Source organism: Oryzias latipes, chromosome 10 (genome assembly GCF_002234675.1).
Source record: "Oryzias latipes chromosome 10, ASM223467v1".
In the NCBI taxonomy this organism is placed as follows: domain Eukaryota; kingdom Metazoa; phylum Chordata; class Actinopteri; order Beloniformes; family Adrianichthyidae; genus Oryzias; species Oryzias latipes.
The window spans coordinates 4,612,270-4,630,902 of NC_019868.2; the positions used below are offsets into that span (position 1 = coordinate 4,612,270).

General features: G+C 48.9%; 1 protein-coding gene across 2 annotated transcripts; it reads right to left on the reverse strand.

Moving 5' to 3' along the window:
- Positions 1-303: 303 nt before the first annotated feature.
- Positions 304-16,779, reverse strand: LOC101168773 (storkhead-box protein 2). Of its 2 annotated transcripts, none has more exons than XM_011473172.3 (4): positions 15,861-16,779; positions 10,833-10,985; positions 5,890-8,095; positions 304-2,191 (listed from the first exon to the last, which is right to left on the reverse strand). In XM_011473172.3, the coding sequence occupies exons 1-4, from the start codon at positions 16,189-16,191 to the stop codon at positions 1,987-1,989; spliced, it is 2,895 nt and encodes a 964-aa protein (XP_011471474.2). In that variant the 5' UTR covers positions 16,192-16,779; the 3' UTR covers positions 304-1,986. The 2 variants fall into 2 exon arrangements, with proteins under 2 accessions (XP_011471474.2, XP_023815323.1); XM_023959555.1 differs by lacking the exon at positions 15,861-16,779 and adding an exon at positions 12,943-13,062.
- Positions 16,780-18,633: the final 1,854 nt, after the last annotated feature.

Genomic DNA, 18,633 nt, shown 5'->3' on the forward strand with positions numbered 1-18,633 from the left:
CTAGTGGGTCTAGATGACCCAACTCCCAATGTCAAAGTGCCTAGGATAGCACAAGGGTTAACCTGCAATGTGTAGAGCCCAAAAACTGTCACAAAGACTTGCGTAGTTACGCACAAACGTGGTAGTTTTAAACGAAAAGGGCGTTTATACAGGTTACTTTTCACTAGAACGCGTGTTGATAAGGGCGGTGTGAATGCAGCTTCAGACAGAAACTGGAGGCAGGCTGGAAGTAGCATCAAACCACTAACATCTGGACGCTTGTCCTGTCTCATTTGTTGGACAGAAGAAAAAAGGGTCATGGAGGTCTTCGTCTCCCAAGTTTATTCAAATATGTGCCACAGTATGTACAATAAAACCAAGAACTGAACACAAAGCAAGATCCAAAATCATGTTTGGTTCTGTTAGCACAGAATTCACAGGTTATTACAGAAAATAAAAACACAGTCGACACCAGTGAGGCCACTCCGGACACTTTCACACAGAATGTTCCAGAAGAAAGCAGGAACCGTGTAAAACATTCATATCGGAGTCCCTTCTCAGAGGAACAGTCTTCAGACTACAGCAGGAACCTGCAACGTCACAACGCCGGGCCAAAACATTCAGAACTTTACAGAGTCTGCACCTGTCTCCAGGTAAACCACGTTTAGAGGGTAGATCAAAGCAGAGGGCTAGGATCTTCTGCTGGATCAGAGAAGACGTGTGGTGCAGTGAGGAACTTCTCTCCCTCAGAAGTCCTGAACTCATCTTGTGGCTGTAAGGACGACGTTCAGATGACTGGTCTGCACAGACTAAAGAAGACTGGGGCTGCAGAACTGAAGCCTGGAAGATGGTGGAAAACCAACCTCTTCATGGATGGAGAACATCTGAAATCACAGGGTTTCAGAGAAGCTGGACTTTAAAGATTTGTCTAGAGAATGTCACTCTGCTCATTTGATGCATCAAGCTGCAGACCATGTTACCATCCAGAGCAGTCAGGAGTCAGTCAGCACAGATACTTTGAAGGAGAAATCAAGGACGTCTATGTCCAAATAGAGAAACGCTACCTCTTCTGTTCCAAATGAACCTTAGAAGTCCAGCTACGAAGTGAAACCCTGCGAGAACGTGGCCTGATGGAGGAGAATATTGACAGATTTAAGGGGATGAAAGATCAGCGAAGGAGCAAAGCTCCCAGTCTGAGTAGAAGGAAGAGCTTCAAGATGTTCCCTGCTCAGTGAGATGATGGACAGAAGAGCTCCCTTAGCAGATGAGTGGACGGGTTCTGACTGATGGAGGATCAGAGGATGAAGTCATCTGCAAAATCTGGATCTGGGTTCTCTGTGGTCGGTCGGGTTGAGCTTCAGCAACATTTCAAAGCAGCTTCCTCATCAGCTGATGTTCCAGGATGGAGATGTTCACAGCATTGGAGTTCGAGTCCAGATCAAAACCTGTCAGCATCTATGGAAGGTTTTGGAGAAGGCCTCATACGTTCGTCTGGCTCCAACATTAGCAGATCTGTGAGGAAGACTGACGAGTCTGGTTAGAAGCAGCAGCCGGACGCACAGGTTCTGTGAAACCTTTAGAACCAAGGTTCCCCTGAAAACGCAGGTGAACGTGCTGACATGATGAGAACCACCAAGGTTGTGTCTAATAGCAACACTGGGGCTGTATGGGCTGAACCGGGTCAGCACCAAACACAGAAATCCTCCTCTTCAACAAACCACGGAAACCATTTCACATCAAAATGAGCTCTTCTTGTCGGTTCAGTTAGGAGAGGAAATGGCCTGGACCTGGACTCTGTATGGACGTCTGTCTGCATCTTTGTCTGCTCTGAAGGTGGCAGATGTTGGGGCAGAGGTCCTGGTCCATGTGAAAGGTCATGAAATCATGGAGAATCTTGAAGTGGAGTGGAGTGTGGGGGGGGGGCATGTTGAAGTGTAACAACAGAACCTGAGATCACAGAAAAATCAAAACACTGAAGCCCTAACAGTCCTACTCTGAGCTGCAGCCTCACACGCTGGTGATGGAGGCCAGGCAGCCGCTGGGCTTCTGCAGCTTCTCTGTTTGGCTGCTAGGAGGTTCTGAGATGGTATGGAAGGAGAAAGGAGGTCCAGTGCTGGAGGCCATGCCCAAGTGTCCAGGACTCAGAGCAAGGTTCTGTCGTCTGTTGCTCTCCACGACCGAGGACGTGTTGGAGGCCAGGCTCTCCCTGGTTCTGAAACAAAGACAAAACAGACATGAAAGATGGCAGGAGATTCACCAAGAACACTGGAAACATTTTCAAACACAACACTTTGTTCTCAGTCAGCAGGTGTACAGAATCAAGCCCTCAGGCATGCAGACTGTTTTTACAAACGTTTGTGAAAGAATAGGCCGCTCTCAGAAGCTCAGTGAACTCCAGCGTGGAACTATCAAAAGGACGCCACCTGTGTGTAAAATGTCCTCTCTCCTAAATATTCCACGGTCAGCTGTCAGATCTGTCAGAGCAAAATGGAAGAGTTTGGGAACAACGGCAACTCAGCCATATAGAGGTATACCAACCATGTGAGATGTAAGCCATATATCCGACCATGTAAACTGATGGAGAGGGGTCAGCCACCACTGGACTCTAGAGCAGTGGAGACGCCTTCTCTGGACTAATGGATAAGGCTTTTCCATCTGACAATCTGATGGACCAGTCTGGGTTTGGAGGTTGCAGGAGAACGGTAAATCTGGGACTGCATGGTGCCGAGTGTGGAATTTGATGGAGGATTTATGGCGTGGGTTTTTTTTTTTTTTCAGGACTTGGGCTTGGCTCCTTAGTTCCAATGAAAGGAACTCTGAATGTTTCAGGATACCTAAACATTTTGGACAATTCCATGCTCCCAACAGTTTGGAGCGGGCCCTTCCTCTTCCAACATGACCGTGTACCAGTGCACAAAGACAGGTCCATGAAGACATGGATGACAGAGTCTGGTGTGGATGAACTTGACTGACCTGACCTGACCTGACTTGAGTCCTGACCTTAACCAGATAGAACATCTATGGGATGAATTAGAGCAGAGACTGAGAGCCAGGCCTTCTCCACCACCATCAGTGCGTGACCTCATCAATGACCTTTCGGAAGATTGGTCAACACTTTCTACAAACACTCCTCAACCTTGTGGACAGCCTTCCCAGAAGGCTGCAAAAGGTGGACCCACATCGTATTGAACTCTATGGGTTAGGAATGGGATGACACTTCAGGTCAAATGCAGGTGAGCCAATACAGTGAATATTTCATTATCTATTAAATTTTGGAAAATTTCAACATATTAAACGAGGGCTGGGTTTATATAAACCTGTTAGTCAAATCAAATCTATCTACACTTAGAAAATACAGTTTTAATTGAATCTATGAATCTTTATGCAATTGCTTGTTTGGTTTTCCTTCAGTGCTCCTTAGTTTTTAAATGATTTTATTCATAACTTCATGCAAGTTCTACATTTTAAGTTTAAAATCACCAGATATACCAATTTGTTTTAGAATGGTGATGAAAATAAAATGGAAAGTACATTTTCAGTGATTCTCTCCTGAAAGTCAATAATCTTCATCACCTGCTTGTCTGTTAAAGTGTCCCAATCACCACTCCCTCCCCTCCCTTTATGGATCTCCTCATCCATCTCCATCCAGAGTTCCTTCTTCTCCTGTGCTTCACCCCCAACCTGACAACATTCAGCATCCCACCTTCAACCTCCAGCTGCAGATTCATCGCCCCGTCAGAACATTCTTATCCAACTCCTCCTTTAGGATTTCTCCTCCCCCCTTCCTCTTTCCATCCACACCACCTTGCTCTTTTTCCATCTGGTTTCTTTGACACACAGAATCCCCCCCCCCCAAAAAATCACGTCAGGCTGTTGTTATTCCAGTCAAAGTCCCTACATTCAAAGTCTCCTCTCCAAATTGTTTATGTGTTTTTGTTTTGAGATAAACAAACTGAACTGTGTTAAAGTGTGAAAGGGAAACGCGTCCACAGTGCCGACATAAATGAATCAATTAGTTAGACGTGCAGTTCTGACTACAACATAATAAAACGTGTCTAGGCTTGAATATCCAGCACACATAAGACACCAATTGTCATTTATGAGGCCCTAGTCAAAGCAACATTTCCCTGGAGGGCGTTTTCCAGGACTTAAGCGTTCATCCAGATAATGGAGGTGCAGGGTATGAGCCAACCGGCATGCATGCAGCACAGCTTTTCAAACTAAAAGTCATCTGTGCCATCAGACTTCATTCAGGCTTCAGACGAGAGTCTGAGCACCCAATGCTGTCAAACTGACTGTGGGAACATTTCCAAACACACTACCAGTAGAAACATGCTCCTCTGTACTTCTGTTTCAGAAACAAAGTGCTGGATTGACAACATGGACGGTCTCTGACAGTCGTCCCGTAGTTCTTGCTGTTGCAGCAAAACCTTGGCACATATCAGCAACACGTCGGCAGATGGCATAGACAGAACCAACAGATTCAGATATCCAATCCAGCAGTTGTGGTCAGTCCTGGCTCTCTAGAGATATTCAAACCTTGGTCCAAAATGTCCTGGAAGACTACAGCCCTCTCAAAAGCTGCAGGGATTCGGCACAGAACACAGGTGTGAAAATACTCTGATTTTTGCAACGCATGCCATCACCCAGGCTCTATTTCCATCCATCCCCCTTTTGTAATTGGTCAATTGATGAGCTGAAAACCTCAAAACCCTGGGAAGGCTGTGATGCACGCATTTAGAGTGTAACAGCAAGAGAAGCGTTTTTGCAGCAGATGAAAAAGCTATAAATGTTTGAATTCACTGCTGCTTTCCTTGTCTTCTGTCCCTCCATCACATTTATACTTCAGAGCAAATGCCACTAAAATATATCTGTAATATATTATTTACCAATTGAAAATGTCTTTTCTCTGATCTGATTAATAAGAACTTGCTGAGTGGTGACAGAAATGAAAACAGCAGAGCACCACAGTGAGCTGAATCTGTGAAGTCTAGTCCGTCTGATTCTACTGGGGAAAACCTACTCAAGAGAGAGAGAAAAAAGGCCAACTCCCACAATGCATTGTGGATGGGGTCATTACAATTTACAGCGATCCTTTGGTTATCCTGGCAGACATGATTCCGAACAAACACCCCCCAATACACAGCGACCATGATATGTCTCATTTCATCCACAAAAGCCTGTCCACACACTGGGATGAAGCTCTCCCATCTAGCTCTGGCTCCTCTGGAGGACTGTTTATTTGGCATTGTGTCATGCAGCCACAGAGTGACTCCATCCGCACTGAAATAGTCTGATAGGGATCTTTTATTTATTTGGTAACCTTTATTTATTCATTAAATAAAGCCTGTTTTAAAAGCCACCAAATCTAAAATGGTTTTGTCATCAACAGTTTTAAATGGCATTTATTAATGATGTCTACAGTCTTTCCTCACTTTATTGCTGTTCACCTTTTGCAGTCTCCACATTTCACACATTTTTTTCAGCACAATTTCACTTTTTTTACAGCGTCCTAATTGGCTTTAGACCTTGTCAATCAATCTCTTCTGTGCCACGTCTCTTGTACGAAATTAGTTTTGTTTGCCACGTAAACATGGATCGTTGATCTTTGATCCTGGAGCAACGTGGGGTTCAGCATCCTGCCAGTGGATGGCATGCAAGCAGGAACCGAGCCTGCCATCCTCCGATCAGAGGTCGACCGCTCTACCCCTGCACTTTGGCGGTGTAGAGGTAGATGTTCATATCTGTAACATCGGCTCTTATGCTGGCGTCTCCTGAACCATTATTGCACAGGTTTGAGTTTTATTTTTTAGCTGTTTTCATTTTTCTATACTTTTTATCAAAACGTTATTACATCTGGAACCACTCCATGGCACGAAAGCAGAAACCAACTCTACAGCGTATTCTCACCTGGGGGAGTTGAATCCACTGTCCACCGTGACGGAGCTGGAGTCCATACTGTCCAGCCTGGCGGAGTGCGACGCCTGCTGGTTCTGACCCGGTTCAGGAAGGTGGTCTTTAGCACCAGAAAGACTAAGAGTTCTTTCAAACCTCCTCTGAAGGTCCCTGGTCTTCTCCCGCTCAAGCAGCCACTGCATGGTTCCTGCTCCCCCCCGGCCCGTCCCAGCGACTCCCCCAGACTTTTCCCCTAAAGCCCCCTCTTTACTCCTAGCTCCCCCCTCCTCAGCTTCTTCGTCATCTGAAACGTTGTAGTAGTCCAAGGAGGCATCTGCAGCCCCAGAGGTAGCTTCAGGTACCAGTGGAGGGGCAGATGACGTTGCCACCAGCGGTTTGGGGGTGTCGCTGTGAGCATCCAGAGCATCACAGGACGAGGACAGAGGCAGGGTCTTTTTCAAAGAGCTGTAGCTCGACAGGGGGAGGCTGGATGGAGGATCAAACAAACCGTCTTTGTTGAAGACCTCCTTATTTTTCTCCTGACCACAGGAGGCGCTGTTGGGAGGCCGCATGTTAGGAAGGGAGGAGTCGGGGACAGGTAGAGGTATTGAGGGGAAGCTGCCACCATTGGTGCCCCCCTCTGGAGGGTCCTCTTTGCTTTCAGGAGGATGAGGGGGCTGCTGGTCGGAGCTGCTCCTGCACAGAGTTCCCAGCGTGTTGGTGGGCTTCCCGGAACACTGGAAGTACTCGTCAGGGGGAGCGCTGTGGGGCGGTAGTGTTTTGTATGCCACCAGACTGTCTCGACTCTTACTCCTATCAAAGCTCCTGCCCCCCTCCAGTCCCGTTGTGAGCGGCGCTCTGGAGAACGGCGTGGAGTTTTGATTGGCTCTCAGGCTGCCATCTTCTGTGTAGTAGCGGCTTCGGTTGTCGTAATAATTGGACGGCGCCACCGGGCCGACTCCAAGCACTGCTTTGGAGTTGTCCATAGAGCGGGAGCGCTCCTTGGCTTTGCTGCTGCGCTCACTGCGGGACTTCCTCTCCTGGGTGTGTGAGTGAGAGCGATGGACTTTGGAGTGATGGGCTAAAGGGACATGGCTCGGCTCAGGGAAAGGTACCTCCATGCGCCGCTTTGCCAGCCCTCCGGAAACGTCCCACTCAGGCGTAACAGGCAGGTGTGTGGATTCCAGGATGTTAGGAATGCTGTGAGCGAGGTGAAGGCGTGCCCGGTGCCTCTCCACGGCGAGGGCCTGTTCTCGAGGCGAGCGAGCCAGAGACGATGAGTGGCCCCGATAGTCTCTGTTGGCTGGATCAGCGCGTGAACTGTCAGTCTGGTCAAAGCGGGTCGAACGGGTTTTGCTGTGGGAGCGCCCATGTTTGGTCTGAGACTGCTTCCTGTGTCGGCCACCACTCCTCCTGCTCCTGGAACTCTGATTGGCTGACGACGCCATGCTCCTTTGAACACGCTCCTCTTCCAGACGCTTCATGACAGCGGTGTGGCGGGCCAGGTTCTCTACGGTGAGGTCAGGGTTGATTCTGCGAATGATCTCCATCTCCACAAAGCGAGGCATCTGATTAGGGGTATCCTCATCAGGGAGTGGCCACTCTTCTGGGGGGAACTGGGCGGAGAAGGTCACCAGCTGCTTTGTCTTGTCCTTTTTGAAACTCAACCGGAACAACTTCAAACCAAACTTTCGGCTCCCAGAACCACTTCCTGCAGACTTGTCTGCGTCTGCCAGTGCGGCGGGCACGGCCGCCCCACCTTTGTGCTTGGTGAGCGTGTCCATTTTGAAAGCAAATCCAAGGCTGCCCCTGCCCTTCTCCAAGTTTCCTCCCACTTGCTGGGAAGGCGTTTGTGGTGAGGAGTGCACCTCTCTGTGGTCTTTGGGAGAGCACCGCTGCAGAGTGGCGTGGTGGCTCTGAGAGCCCTCTGCTTTATACGTCCGATCCCGCAATCCTCCAGAGGTAGACGGGGTTATGGTGCCAGAGAGAGGCGAGGTGCACTGAGTCAGCTGATGCAGTTCCGGTTTCTGGTACTGATGTCGGTCAGCCGGGTGCTCATCTAAATGGTACCACTTAGAACCAGTCCGGACCAGGCTGGGAGTGATGAAATAGGTTTGAGGGGTGACGATAAAGTATCCATTAGGGGTTGGGTAAATCTTGCGCTCGTGGACCAGCATGCTCAGCGTATGGTGGAGCGCCTCCTCTGTCGGCGTGGGAACACCTGAGCAGAACCAGAACAGGAGTCAGTCAGAAACAAACCACTTCAAACTGTCTGTTCCCCAACCTGAAGCTACCAAAGGGTGCAATTCCTTTAAGGGCCACTGGACACAGGTGTTCAAAGGAAGCAACTGCCTGTTGACTTGGGCTAAAAATTCCCATTTTGCAGTTAAATTAAACATGTAGAGCCTAGAGTCAAAAATATTTTGGATGTCTATTATTTGGGGGGGGGGGGGGGGGGGGGGGGGTAATTTTAAAAGGTCACTTGTTTTCATTTTTTTAGAATATTTAAACAAAATAAAATATCAAACACTTTTTTAAATGTATGATCAATTTGTTGCATTACTGTGCATTTCTCCAATTAGCTTTTTTGATATTGTTGGATAAAACAAAAATTTAATTGCACTTTATACCCAACCGTCCATTTTTGAAACATTGCTGGGGTGGGCGGAGTTAATTCCAGTTCACCCCACTAAGGGCTTCTTTTTTTTTTTACCATTATCCTCTTTTTTTACTATGTTTAATCCCTTCTTCTTACAGGAAAACACTTGATGATGCTGTTGTACAGAAGGAGCTGCATTCAGAGCTTGCAGTCATTTTAAGCCTTTTTCTAAACAGCCTTTTAAATTTTAACTTCTAGAGAAGTTTGTTTACAGCCAATGAACTTTTTAGAGAAGCAAGTTCTTGATGTTTTTGAGCCCAGGTTTAAAGCTTTGCATGACACACAATCCGCTTTTATTTATCTTTTCAATATAGAAAAAATGTTTGCAATTGCCTCTGTGTCCTTCTTGTGTATTAAGCTTTGTCCTTCTGTATCTGGAAGACTGGAGAAAAATAACTAGCTTTCTCCTTAAATGTCAAGAAAATTAACCGGTCTCCTGAGCATTTATTAGCAGTATTGCTTCATACTTTTACCTGTTATTTTGACAAAAAAACAGGTCTTTTATATTGAGCACACATATTTACATCCCTTTCCACATCTGATAAAAAACCAGATGGAAACTTTTGTTCAAAGAAGCCTTAAAATGGTCCAAAACAGTCTTACGTTTATCTTGTGCAAAACCAGATTTTCTTACACCTGTTTTCAATCTGTTCTCCTGGTTTTCGCCTGCTTTGCTTATATGTGTTTGTCACAACTGCTCGTAACAGTGGATACGGGCTGTCTGCAGACAAAAAAGGGGCAATTCTATCCGGGGCCCACAGGAAATACCAAAATCCAAGACCGCTCAGTGAGCCTGTAGAGAAAATGTTCATTCAGTTTTTTTTTTCTACGGACAGGTTGTAGTGAACACTAGGATTGGGCAATGTCCCTTAAATTGGCAGTTGACGATGTTTGCAGTAAACCATCGGGATGGACGATGATATCCGCGATGATCCAGTAAACCGAGGGAAGTGACTTTAACAAACAAAAACAAAAAAATAACACACAAAATAGAAAAGAAGTAGTCCGCTCCTGCACCTGATTAGTCAAGTGGACCGGTGGGCTGAACGAACATGTCTCTAAGTAGAGCGGCCGGACTTTGTGTTTGAGGGGAAGGGAGGATGCTTTGTTACGTGTGCGCTATGTGTGGGAGACTTTGGACTGCGATCCGTCCCGCAGCTCTAGCTGAACGAGCTACCGAACTCTGGAGAACCGGGTCTTCCAGTAAAAGTGTGTGTCCGGGCAGAGCTTGGACCGTCGGCTCACACAGTGGCTTTGGGGCAGTGTGTGAGCTTAAAGCAGAAATGTGGCTCAGTCCTTAGAAACCGTTCAAACAATCACATGGATTTGTGTTTCCAGTTGTGTCCAGACAAAATAAAGGCTGATGTTATTCCCACATATTTAAGTTCAGCCAAGTTGCAGATTGCAGCATTTACCGCACGGATTTTATGTTCATCAAAGGCTAAATGTTGTTGGCGCGTGTGTTAGCCTCTCCTAACCCTGGCTTATTCCAGCTCCGTTCTTCAACAGTAAAAGCACTGACCACACGGATTAAAATTAAAATGAGGAGTGAACAGGCATTTCATAATAACTGTAACATTATTAAAAGCCTGTTTAGAAGATCGTCTAGGATACTACAGAGCTGCCAGATAGCTATGTATGTAGCCTCTCAGCGGAACTCATTTCCTCTTCCGGTATTACAAACACTACACTACACTGTACTGCCATGTACACGGTTGAATTCTAATCCGACCATCGATCCAATCAAGATATTTTGCACATGTAACCGCGGCTTATGGTGTTGACTCGCAGCGTGGCGGGGGCGTGGCATCACGATGGTGTCTCTCCATCGTGAGGTCAGTCACCCATCACGATGGACGATGGTATCGTCCATCGGCACAACCCTAGTGAACATCTAAACAACATGTAAAAGGGTGAAGCAGGTGAGATGCAGGTTTTTTTTTCTTTATCTACCTGACCAAACCCTGTGAAAGGAGCCCGTTAGTGTGGTCCACCTGATAAGTGCGTGCTCCTTGTGCACAGCCTGACTGTTAAAAAGGAGAACATTTGACATGACGTCCCCTTGGGTGGACGTACGAGCCTTAGGGGAACTTCAAGACACACCTCCACGCTTCTTGGGATGCGGCCGCTCTACGGGCCCCGGACAACCCAAAAACCCGCAGCACCCACATGGGCCACCTCCCTGGGGAGTGCATACATCATCTTTATGCTCCTCTAACCTTCACAGCAGTCCAAGCACATGTGAGGTTTAGGTGAGGAGGAGCAGCCTTCTAGAGCATCTAGTCACTTCTGCACTTACCTTGGAAACATGTCTGCAGGTGCTCGGTCAGAGCCTCCTCAGTGACAGGCTTGTGGGCGGAGTTTAGGGCAGAAATAGCCAAAAGCAAAACCTCTCCTAGGGGGATGAACTGTGGTTGGCTGATTGGGGACATGCTGATGGGCGAGACATCCCCTGAAAAACAAAACAGGTGCTTTGAGACCCCAACATGAACACGCCTGACACAACCAGGGAAACCAACTAAAGTACAAGGACCACTCGAACCTGTAACACGGTAGTTTAAGGCTTTGAAAGTTGAAAACTAAAACTTTGAAACTGAACTTTGAACTGAAATGAACCAAGTGAACTTTACATTTCCAAAACCTTTAAAAACAGAACCTCTAAAGGTGGATTTTTAGAACAAACGTAACAGAAACACTGTTGCCTTTGCTGTTCGCTCCAATGTTCAATGGCTCTCTCAACCAGAGAATCCACGATGGGACTCAACAGTGTTTGGATCCCAGTTTTGTTGGGCAGATATTGTTTTCTGAATGAAAGTAAATCCATGTTAATGGGCTAAAGACCAACAGACACAGCTGTATACAGGTGACTAGTTTGAGGCCTCTTTATCGTAAAGGAATAGCACCTTCATGCAGGTTACTCGCCTGGTAACCTCGTCTGCAAGATCCCAATAAACAACGATCAAAACCTTCACCCAATGGATCTCCAACCACCGGGTCATGGACTGGTCACCGGCACACTTGGTACTGGACCGCAGAGAAAGAAAAGCACGGCCTACATTTTGTCGCTCGGTCTCGTTTTGAAAATCCATCCGCCTCTTTCTTAAGGTGGCTAAATTAAACCACCGAGCTAGCAAAATTGACAAAAACCAAACGTACTGGGAAAGTTTCTTTACACAGAAAACAGTCAGTGAGGAAACAGAAGAGCCTTTGACTTCACAATAGAACAAAGCTGCATTTATCAGGCAAAAACCAGGAGTCCTTACTCTAAATATGGATTTATTGTGACAGTTGTTTCCACAGACCATAATAATAATAATGCAGAATATTCAAAAACCGGCTGTCTAATGTTGTTAGGATGCTGCTAATAAAAATGCTCCAACAGTGGATTCCCATTTCTGATTATTTCATTTAGAAGACCCCAGATTTGGTGAGTGTTTTTTTTTTTTGTCGCACCTCAAAGTCAGACGAGGCTGACGACGGCGTCAGATTTTTTCTAGCTTCTTTTTGACAGTTTTGGGTAAAGGTAAAATCATTTTAATGGTTCCTACATTAAATCTGGCATTCAATAAAGTTTAAAGCAGCACCAGATATTTTATAGAGGCCAAAGATAAACTTTACCCTCAAAGGTTAAGGGATACTGGAGGCTAAAAAGAAGACTTCAGCCTCGTACAGAAAAGTCTGGGAAAATATTGTTTGACAGTAAACTGGTCTTTGGCCTGGACCACTGCCTTAACCCATTAGAACCCATGGTTAGATCAATGTAACAGAGAAATCTGTTTTATTGTCCACTTGGTCTGTGGGACATAGAAGATCACTGAGAATCATGGAGGTGAGCTTACAGAAGTTTTGGATCCACTTCATGAGCTCTGCGTCAAACTCTTCAGGAGTGAACCCCTGCCCTGAAGCTCGTCCCTGAAGGTAAGTGAACTTCAGATGGGCTGATGTCTGGAAGAAGCCAGAATCGAAAGTACCACCTTACACAGGACACGGTCGATGCCCCCCACAAATTCCACCTGGGCGGATTTGAGGCTGGATGGCAGCAGATCTGCGGCTTATGGGCACTGCGCACTAAAAAACCAGGGGGGTTGACTTCCTGTTACACCCATCCTAAAGCTCAGTTGACCCGGTCCAGAGCCCAACCGGCCACTCGCCCCAGAAAGGAGGCAGACAGCAGAGAGCAGTGCATGCGTGAGTGCACGCCCCTCTCTGCAGGGGTAGGCAATAATAGACCGGCCTCCTTTGTCCACAGCTCTAAGCCCCGCCCCCTCCTCTACTACTCCCCCCTTCCTCATCCCATCCTTCCCACTCTGTCCCGCATCTCTTCTGCCATCCAGACATGCTGCAAATGCTAGCTAGCAGCAGCTCTAGATCAGGCACACAAGCAGCCCCCCCCCGCCAAAGAACCCCACCTCCAATTCAGCGATCCGGTCCTCCTGTGAGCGAAGCTTCAGCTGAGCAGAGCGTACACGCTGCAGCTCCTTCTTCACACAACCTGCTCCTCTGGCTCCTCCCCCTCCCTCACAGCCTACCCACAATTCTCTGCACAGCACAAAGACAGGGGGGTGTGACCAATCACACAGTCCCTTACTGCAGCCTGCAGACATTAGGCTGGGAGGGGGGGCTGAGGTCGCCATGACAGCAACACAATCACAGCTTTGTTCCTGCTGCTACGAACACAAACACTCAATCACACAAACACAAAGACACTTAGACACACACTTTCAGACACACAGACAGAATGTGTAATGTGTGCTGCTCAGCTTATCTGTGTCTGAGCTGCAGAACCGTGTCTTAGTTCTGCACTGACCCACTTACAGACCCATGTAGGACACACATGCTGCTCCTCTGAGTATTCTGCCACACTTCCTGAATGGGAGCCTGAGCATTTGGTTCCCAAGCGGTTCAATGTTTTAGAGTGGTGACCCTGCAGCTGCAAGTGACCCGCAGCCACAGGTGACCCCAAAACCACAAGTGACAAGCAGCCACAGGTGACCCCAAAACCACAAGTGACACGCAGCCACAGGTGACCACAAAACCACAATTGACCAGCGGCCACAGGTGACCCCAAAACCAGAGTGACACGCAGCCACAGGTGACCCCAAAACCACAAGTGACACGCAGCCACAGGTGACCCCAAAACCACAAGTGACAAGCAGCCACAGTTGACCCCAAAACCACAAGTGACACGCAGCCACAGGTGACCTCAAAACCACAAGTGACACGCAGCCACGGATGACCACAAAACCACAATTGACCAGCGGCCACAGGTGACCCCAAAACCACAAGTGACATGCAGCCACAGGTGACCCCAAAACCACAAGTGACACGCAGCCACAGGTGACCCCAAAACCACAAGTGACACGCAGCCACAGTTGACCCCAAAACCACAAGTGACACGCAGCCACGGATGACCACAAAACCACAATTGACCAGCGGCCACAGGTGACCCCAAAACCACAAGTGACACGCAGCCACAGGTGACCCCAAAACCACAAGTGACACGCAGCCACAGGTGACCCCAAAACCACAAGTGACACGCAGCCACAGGTGACCACAAAAGCACAATTGACCAGCCGCCACAGGTGACCCCAAAACCACAAGTTCCATGTAGCCACAGGTGACCAAAAAACCACAATTGACCAGCGGCCACAGGTGACCCCAAAACCACAAGTTCCATGTAGCCACAGGTGACCCCAAAACCACAATTGACACGCAGCCACAGGTGACCCCAAAACCACAATTGACACGCAGGCACAGGTGACCCCAAAACTACAGTTGACCTTGCAGCCATAGATGACCCATCGACCACAGGTGACGACAAAACCACAAGTGACACGCGGCCACAGGTGACCACAAAAGCACAATTAACCAGCGGGCACAGATGACCCCAAAACCACAATTGACCAGCGGCCACAGGTGACCACAAAACCACAATTGACTAGCGGCCACAGGTGACCCCAAAACCACAATTGACACGCAGCCACAGGTGACCCCAAAACTACATGTGACCTTGCAGCCATAGATGACCAGCGACCACAGGTGACCACAAAACCACAAGTGACACGCGGCCACAGGTGAACCCAAAACCCCAAGTGACCCTGAAGCCAACCACAGTGAAATAAAGCTATGGGTGACCCGCAACCACAGGTGACCCCTGGCCACAGGTGACCCTAAAACCACAAGTTACCCGCAGTCACAGGTGACCCCAAAACCACCATTGACACACAGCAACAGGTGACCCCAAAACTACAGGTGACTTTGCAGCCACAGCTGACAGGCAGCAACAGGAGACCCTGCAACATCTACAGGTAAACCCCCTAACTACAGTAAACCCCCAAAAAAACAACAACAAAAAAACACAGGTGATCCACACCAACAGGTGACTTAACACCTAAGTGACCCAAAACTACAGGTGACCCCAAAAGCTCATATGACCCTAAAACCACAGTTAAAGGCAGCAGCAGGAGACTCTGCGACCACAAGTCATCCGCAACTCTAGGTGACACTGAAACCACAGGTGACCTCAAAACCACAAGCGACCCCCAAACCCCACGTGACCACACATTTACAGGTGAGCCACAGAGAACCCTGAAACCACAGGAGACATGAAGCCACAGGTGAGCGACAAGAGACCCTGCAGCCACAAGTGGCATGCAGCAATATGTGACACTAAAGCCGAAAGTAACCCAGAAACAAAAGGTAACCCTGAAATTACAGGTGACCCTAAAATCACATACAGCAACAGGTGACCTTGAAACCACAGGTAACCATGCAGCCTCAGGTGGCAGGCAACAAAAGGTGACCCAAAACTACATGTGACCTGCAACTCCACATGACCACACATCCAGAGGTGAGCCACAATGGACCCTGAAACCCTTGGTGACATGCAGCCACAGGTGAGCAACAAGAGACCCTGCAGCTTCAAGTGACTCAAAGCCACAGATGAACATAGAAGAAAGACGTTTTTGTTGTGGCAGTGTCCTTTCAGACGGAGGGCAGCATTTAGTTCCTTTAAGTGTGTACTGTTGGCCAGGTGTGAGAAAATACAACATTTCAAGAATGGAAGACCGCTAAATAGATCAGCTGGAGGTAATGGTTTGAATGGGTTCTATTAGACCCAGCATGTAGGAGAACAAAGGACCATTTTTACACTCATGTCAAAACAGAGATGCTGAGGTCCAAACAAGGTTCTGGATGGATGCTGCAGAGCCAGCTGTCAGGGTACATGCTGTTCCTGAGAGCTCACATGTGCACCCCCTCACACAAGCACATACACCTGACAGACAGCACACTGACAGCAGGTGAGCTGCTGCAGGCTGGGCCTTACCGAGGTACTTGATGGTGAATCCCCGAGGTGGATTCAGGCATCTCCGCATCCAACCCTCCCTCAGCGCCTCCAGGTGGTCTTCCTTCCCCTGGATCAGCAGCACATGCTCGTCGATCCATCCCAGGAAGAACGTCTCGGACACGGCCTCGCTGACCCGCTGGTTCCACACGTGCAGTTGGGAGTTCTCCGCCTTAAAATTCGCGAAGATCTCGTACCCAGTGTGGTGCCGGGGCAGCTCATCGCTCTCGGACACTCCGGCCACCTCCCCTGCGCCAGTCCTGCTCAGCACGATGGCCAGGGAATGAGGCGCGATCTGCAAAAAGGGCTCCATCAGACTGTGCGGGGCCCCAGGACCAGTCTCAAGCAACCGGGCTCCGGTGAGGAGGGAACTCCCAGATCATCATGCTAGCTGGTGCCGCTGCGGTGTGTCGCCGCTCTGTCACCAACTCAGCCCAGGAGAACTATCATCCCGCCAGGCAACCCCCGACGGAACCACGACACGACCTGCCCCGCAGCCACCCGCAGGTGCGGGTTCATGGGGCTCTGAGCGGGTCAGATCGGGATCGCAAAAAGCTAGCTGCAAGCTAGCGAGGCGAAGAGCGCTGCGGCCGCGCGAGCCGCCTCCTCCGTCACCGGCGGCCACGCGCTCTGCACGCGCCTCCCGTTCTACAGAGGCGCGAGACCGCGAGCCGCAGCACAGGTTCGGGTTTCACGCTGGGTCGATTCCGAGCCGTGGAGTAGCAGAACCACCCGGACATCGGCGTGGCGGCGCCGCTGCGTCACGCCACGTGACGGGCACCAACGTCCGACGAGCTCCGTAGGACCAGAACCGGTCCGGGGCCGGCAAAACCACACCAACATTATTTTAAAAACTGTAAAATAAAAATATGGCATTGAAAGACGCCCTCCGATGAAAATGGTGTTCTTTACATGTTCTTGATGCATTTTTCTCAGAATGGAGGACATATATTAAAATATAAATATAATCTCTGAGAGTTGCCTTTATTCAAATCGCTGTGAATCAGGAGCAGATGAAAAATGCCTTTTCATAAAAACTGTTGCAGTGACGTAGGTGATAGATTAGGGAGGCCACAAGCTTTCTGTTCTGCTCCATTCTGATGCATTCACTTGTAGACAAATGGATCCTTGTACTTGTTTGTTTCTGGATAGCTCTGATAATGCTCGAAATTTTTGTTTCACCAGTCATGTTAGGTTAGGGTTTTGAGGGGCTATAGGCTGGCAGGAAAGAGAGAATAAAGGGATGATGGGAAATGAGAGGAGGTTTACTCCTTGCCAACAGTCCCACTCACAATTCAGAGGTGAATTTTTAATGAACTGCTGTGGCTCTGCAGAAACAACACAGATTTTTAAATTTTGCCTGAAAATAGCAGAATCATAGTTAAAAGACCACTGGGAACGCTTTTACAATAGATCAAAAGATGATTGGCATAACTAAGGTGTCCATAGTGATTACGAGGAAGACAACGTCTTACATGTGAATCTGATTCTCATGAACGAAAAGTCTCCCACTAAGACCAGATGCTGGTGCAAATAAACAGAGATTTCTGACTTGATAACTTTTTCCAGAATTATCCCAAGTCTCTGTATGTGACACCTAAATGACACTCAAATTCAGGTCTATAGTCCCCATCTTTGCAACAGACAGGGTGTGTCTGTGTGTGTGTTTGGGTGCTTGTTTCTGCATGAAACTGTCTTGTGTGTGTGTGTGTGTGTCTGTGTCGTCACCCCAGTCTTGCTTAGGGTTGGGGTCATCTGGCTTTCTGCTGTGGGACTCTTTTGTCCTGAGGTTAAATGCTGTTCCATTGCTGATGATATTGGCGTGGGCCTGGTTCTGCAGGGTTCTTCAAGTCTTTAGTTTCTTCTTATCAACATTTTTTTTGGGGGGGGGGGGGGGGGGGGTTCTAATTAAATTGGGGGTGAGCAGTTGTTGAATAAAGGAGGAGGGGCCTGGGGTGTCGGCGCCTCCGGGGGGTGGGGCCCCTGGGCTGGGTGGGCCTGGCCCCCTTGCTGGGGGGGGGGGGGGGGGGGACAGCTGTTTGACCACCGGGGGACAGTCTACCAGCTGTCCCCAACTTACCCCCTTCCTCATATAACCTCATAATAGGGTGAGGGGGTGGGGGGCTTAGCCTGCGATGAGCCTTGGGGGGGGGTTTACTAGGCAGTGGCCCCCCTCCTATGGTTGCCGTATGGAGTGGGCCCCCCCTCTTTCGGTTTTATTTGCACCTTAGACATGTAGGGCCCTTGGTAGGGGGGGTGCTTGGACATCACTGCCAGCAAGCAGCGGATGTCCTCCTAGCACCCTACCCGCCAATTTTAACCGCACCTTAGACATTTAGGGTCCCTTGGTGGGGAGGGTGAGGGGACGTCACTGTGAGTAATCAGGAGATGTCCCCTCAGTGCCCTACCCGCCAATTTTAACTGCACCCCCCTTAGCACACACACCCCTCCCCCCTCAATATATACATTCCAACATAAACACACACACATACACACACACACCCTCTCAAACACACATACACGCACACACATTTTGCAAGGAAGGTGGGACCTAGGACCATCTGTCCCCTGCCTCTTCCCTGGTGGGGGGTACGGGCCCCTTTGCAACGGCGGCCGTGTCCCCGGGTGCCGGCTTCCTGGGCCCGGCGGTGCTCTCTCCGCACGGCGGGGGGGTTCACATTACATCTGAGCCGGGAGTTTTCGTGTCCCTGGGGGGTGGGTTCTGGTCCTTGCTCCTGAGCGCTGGGCCCCGCCA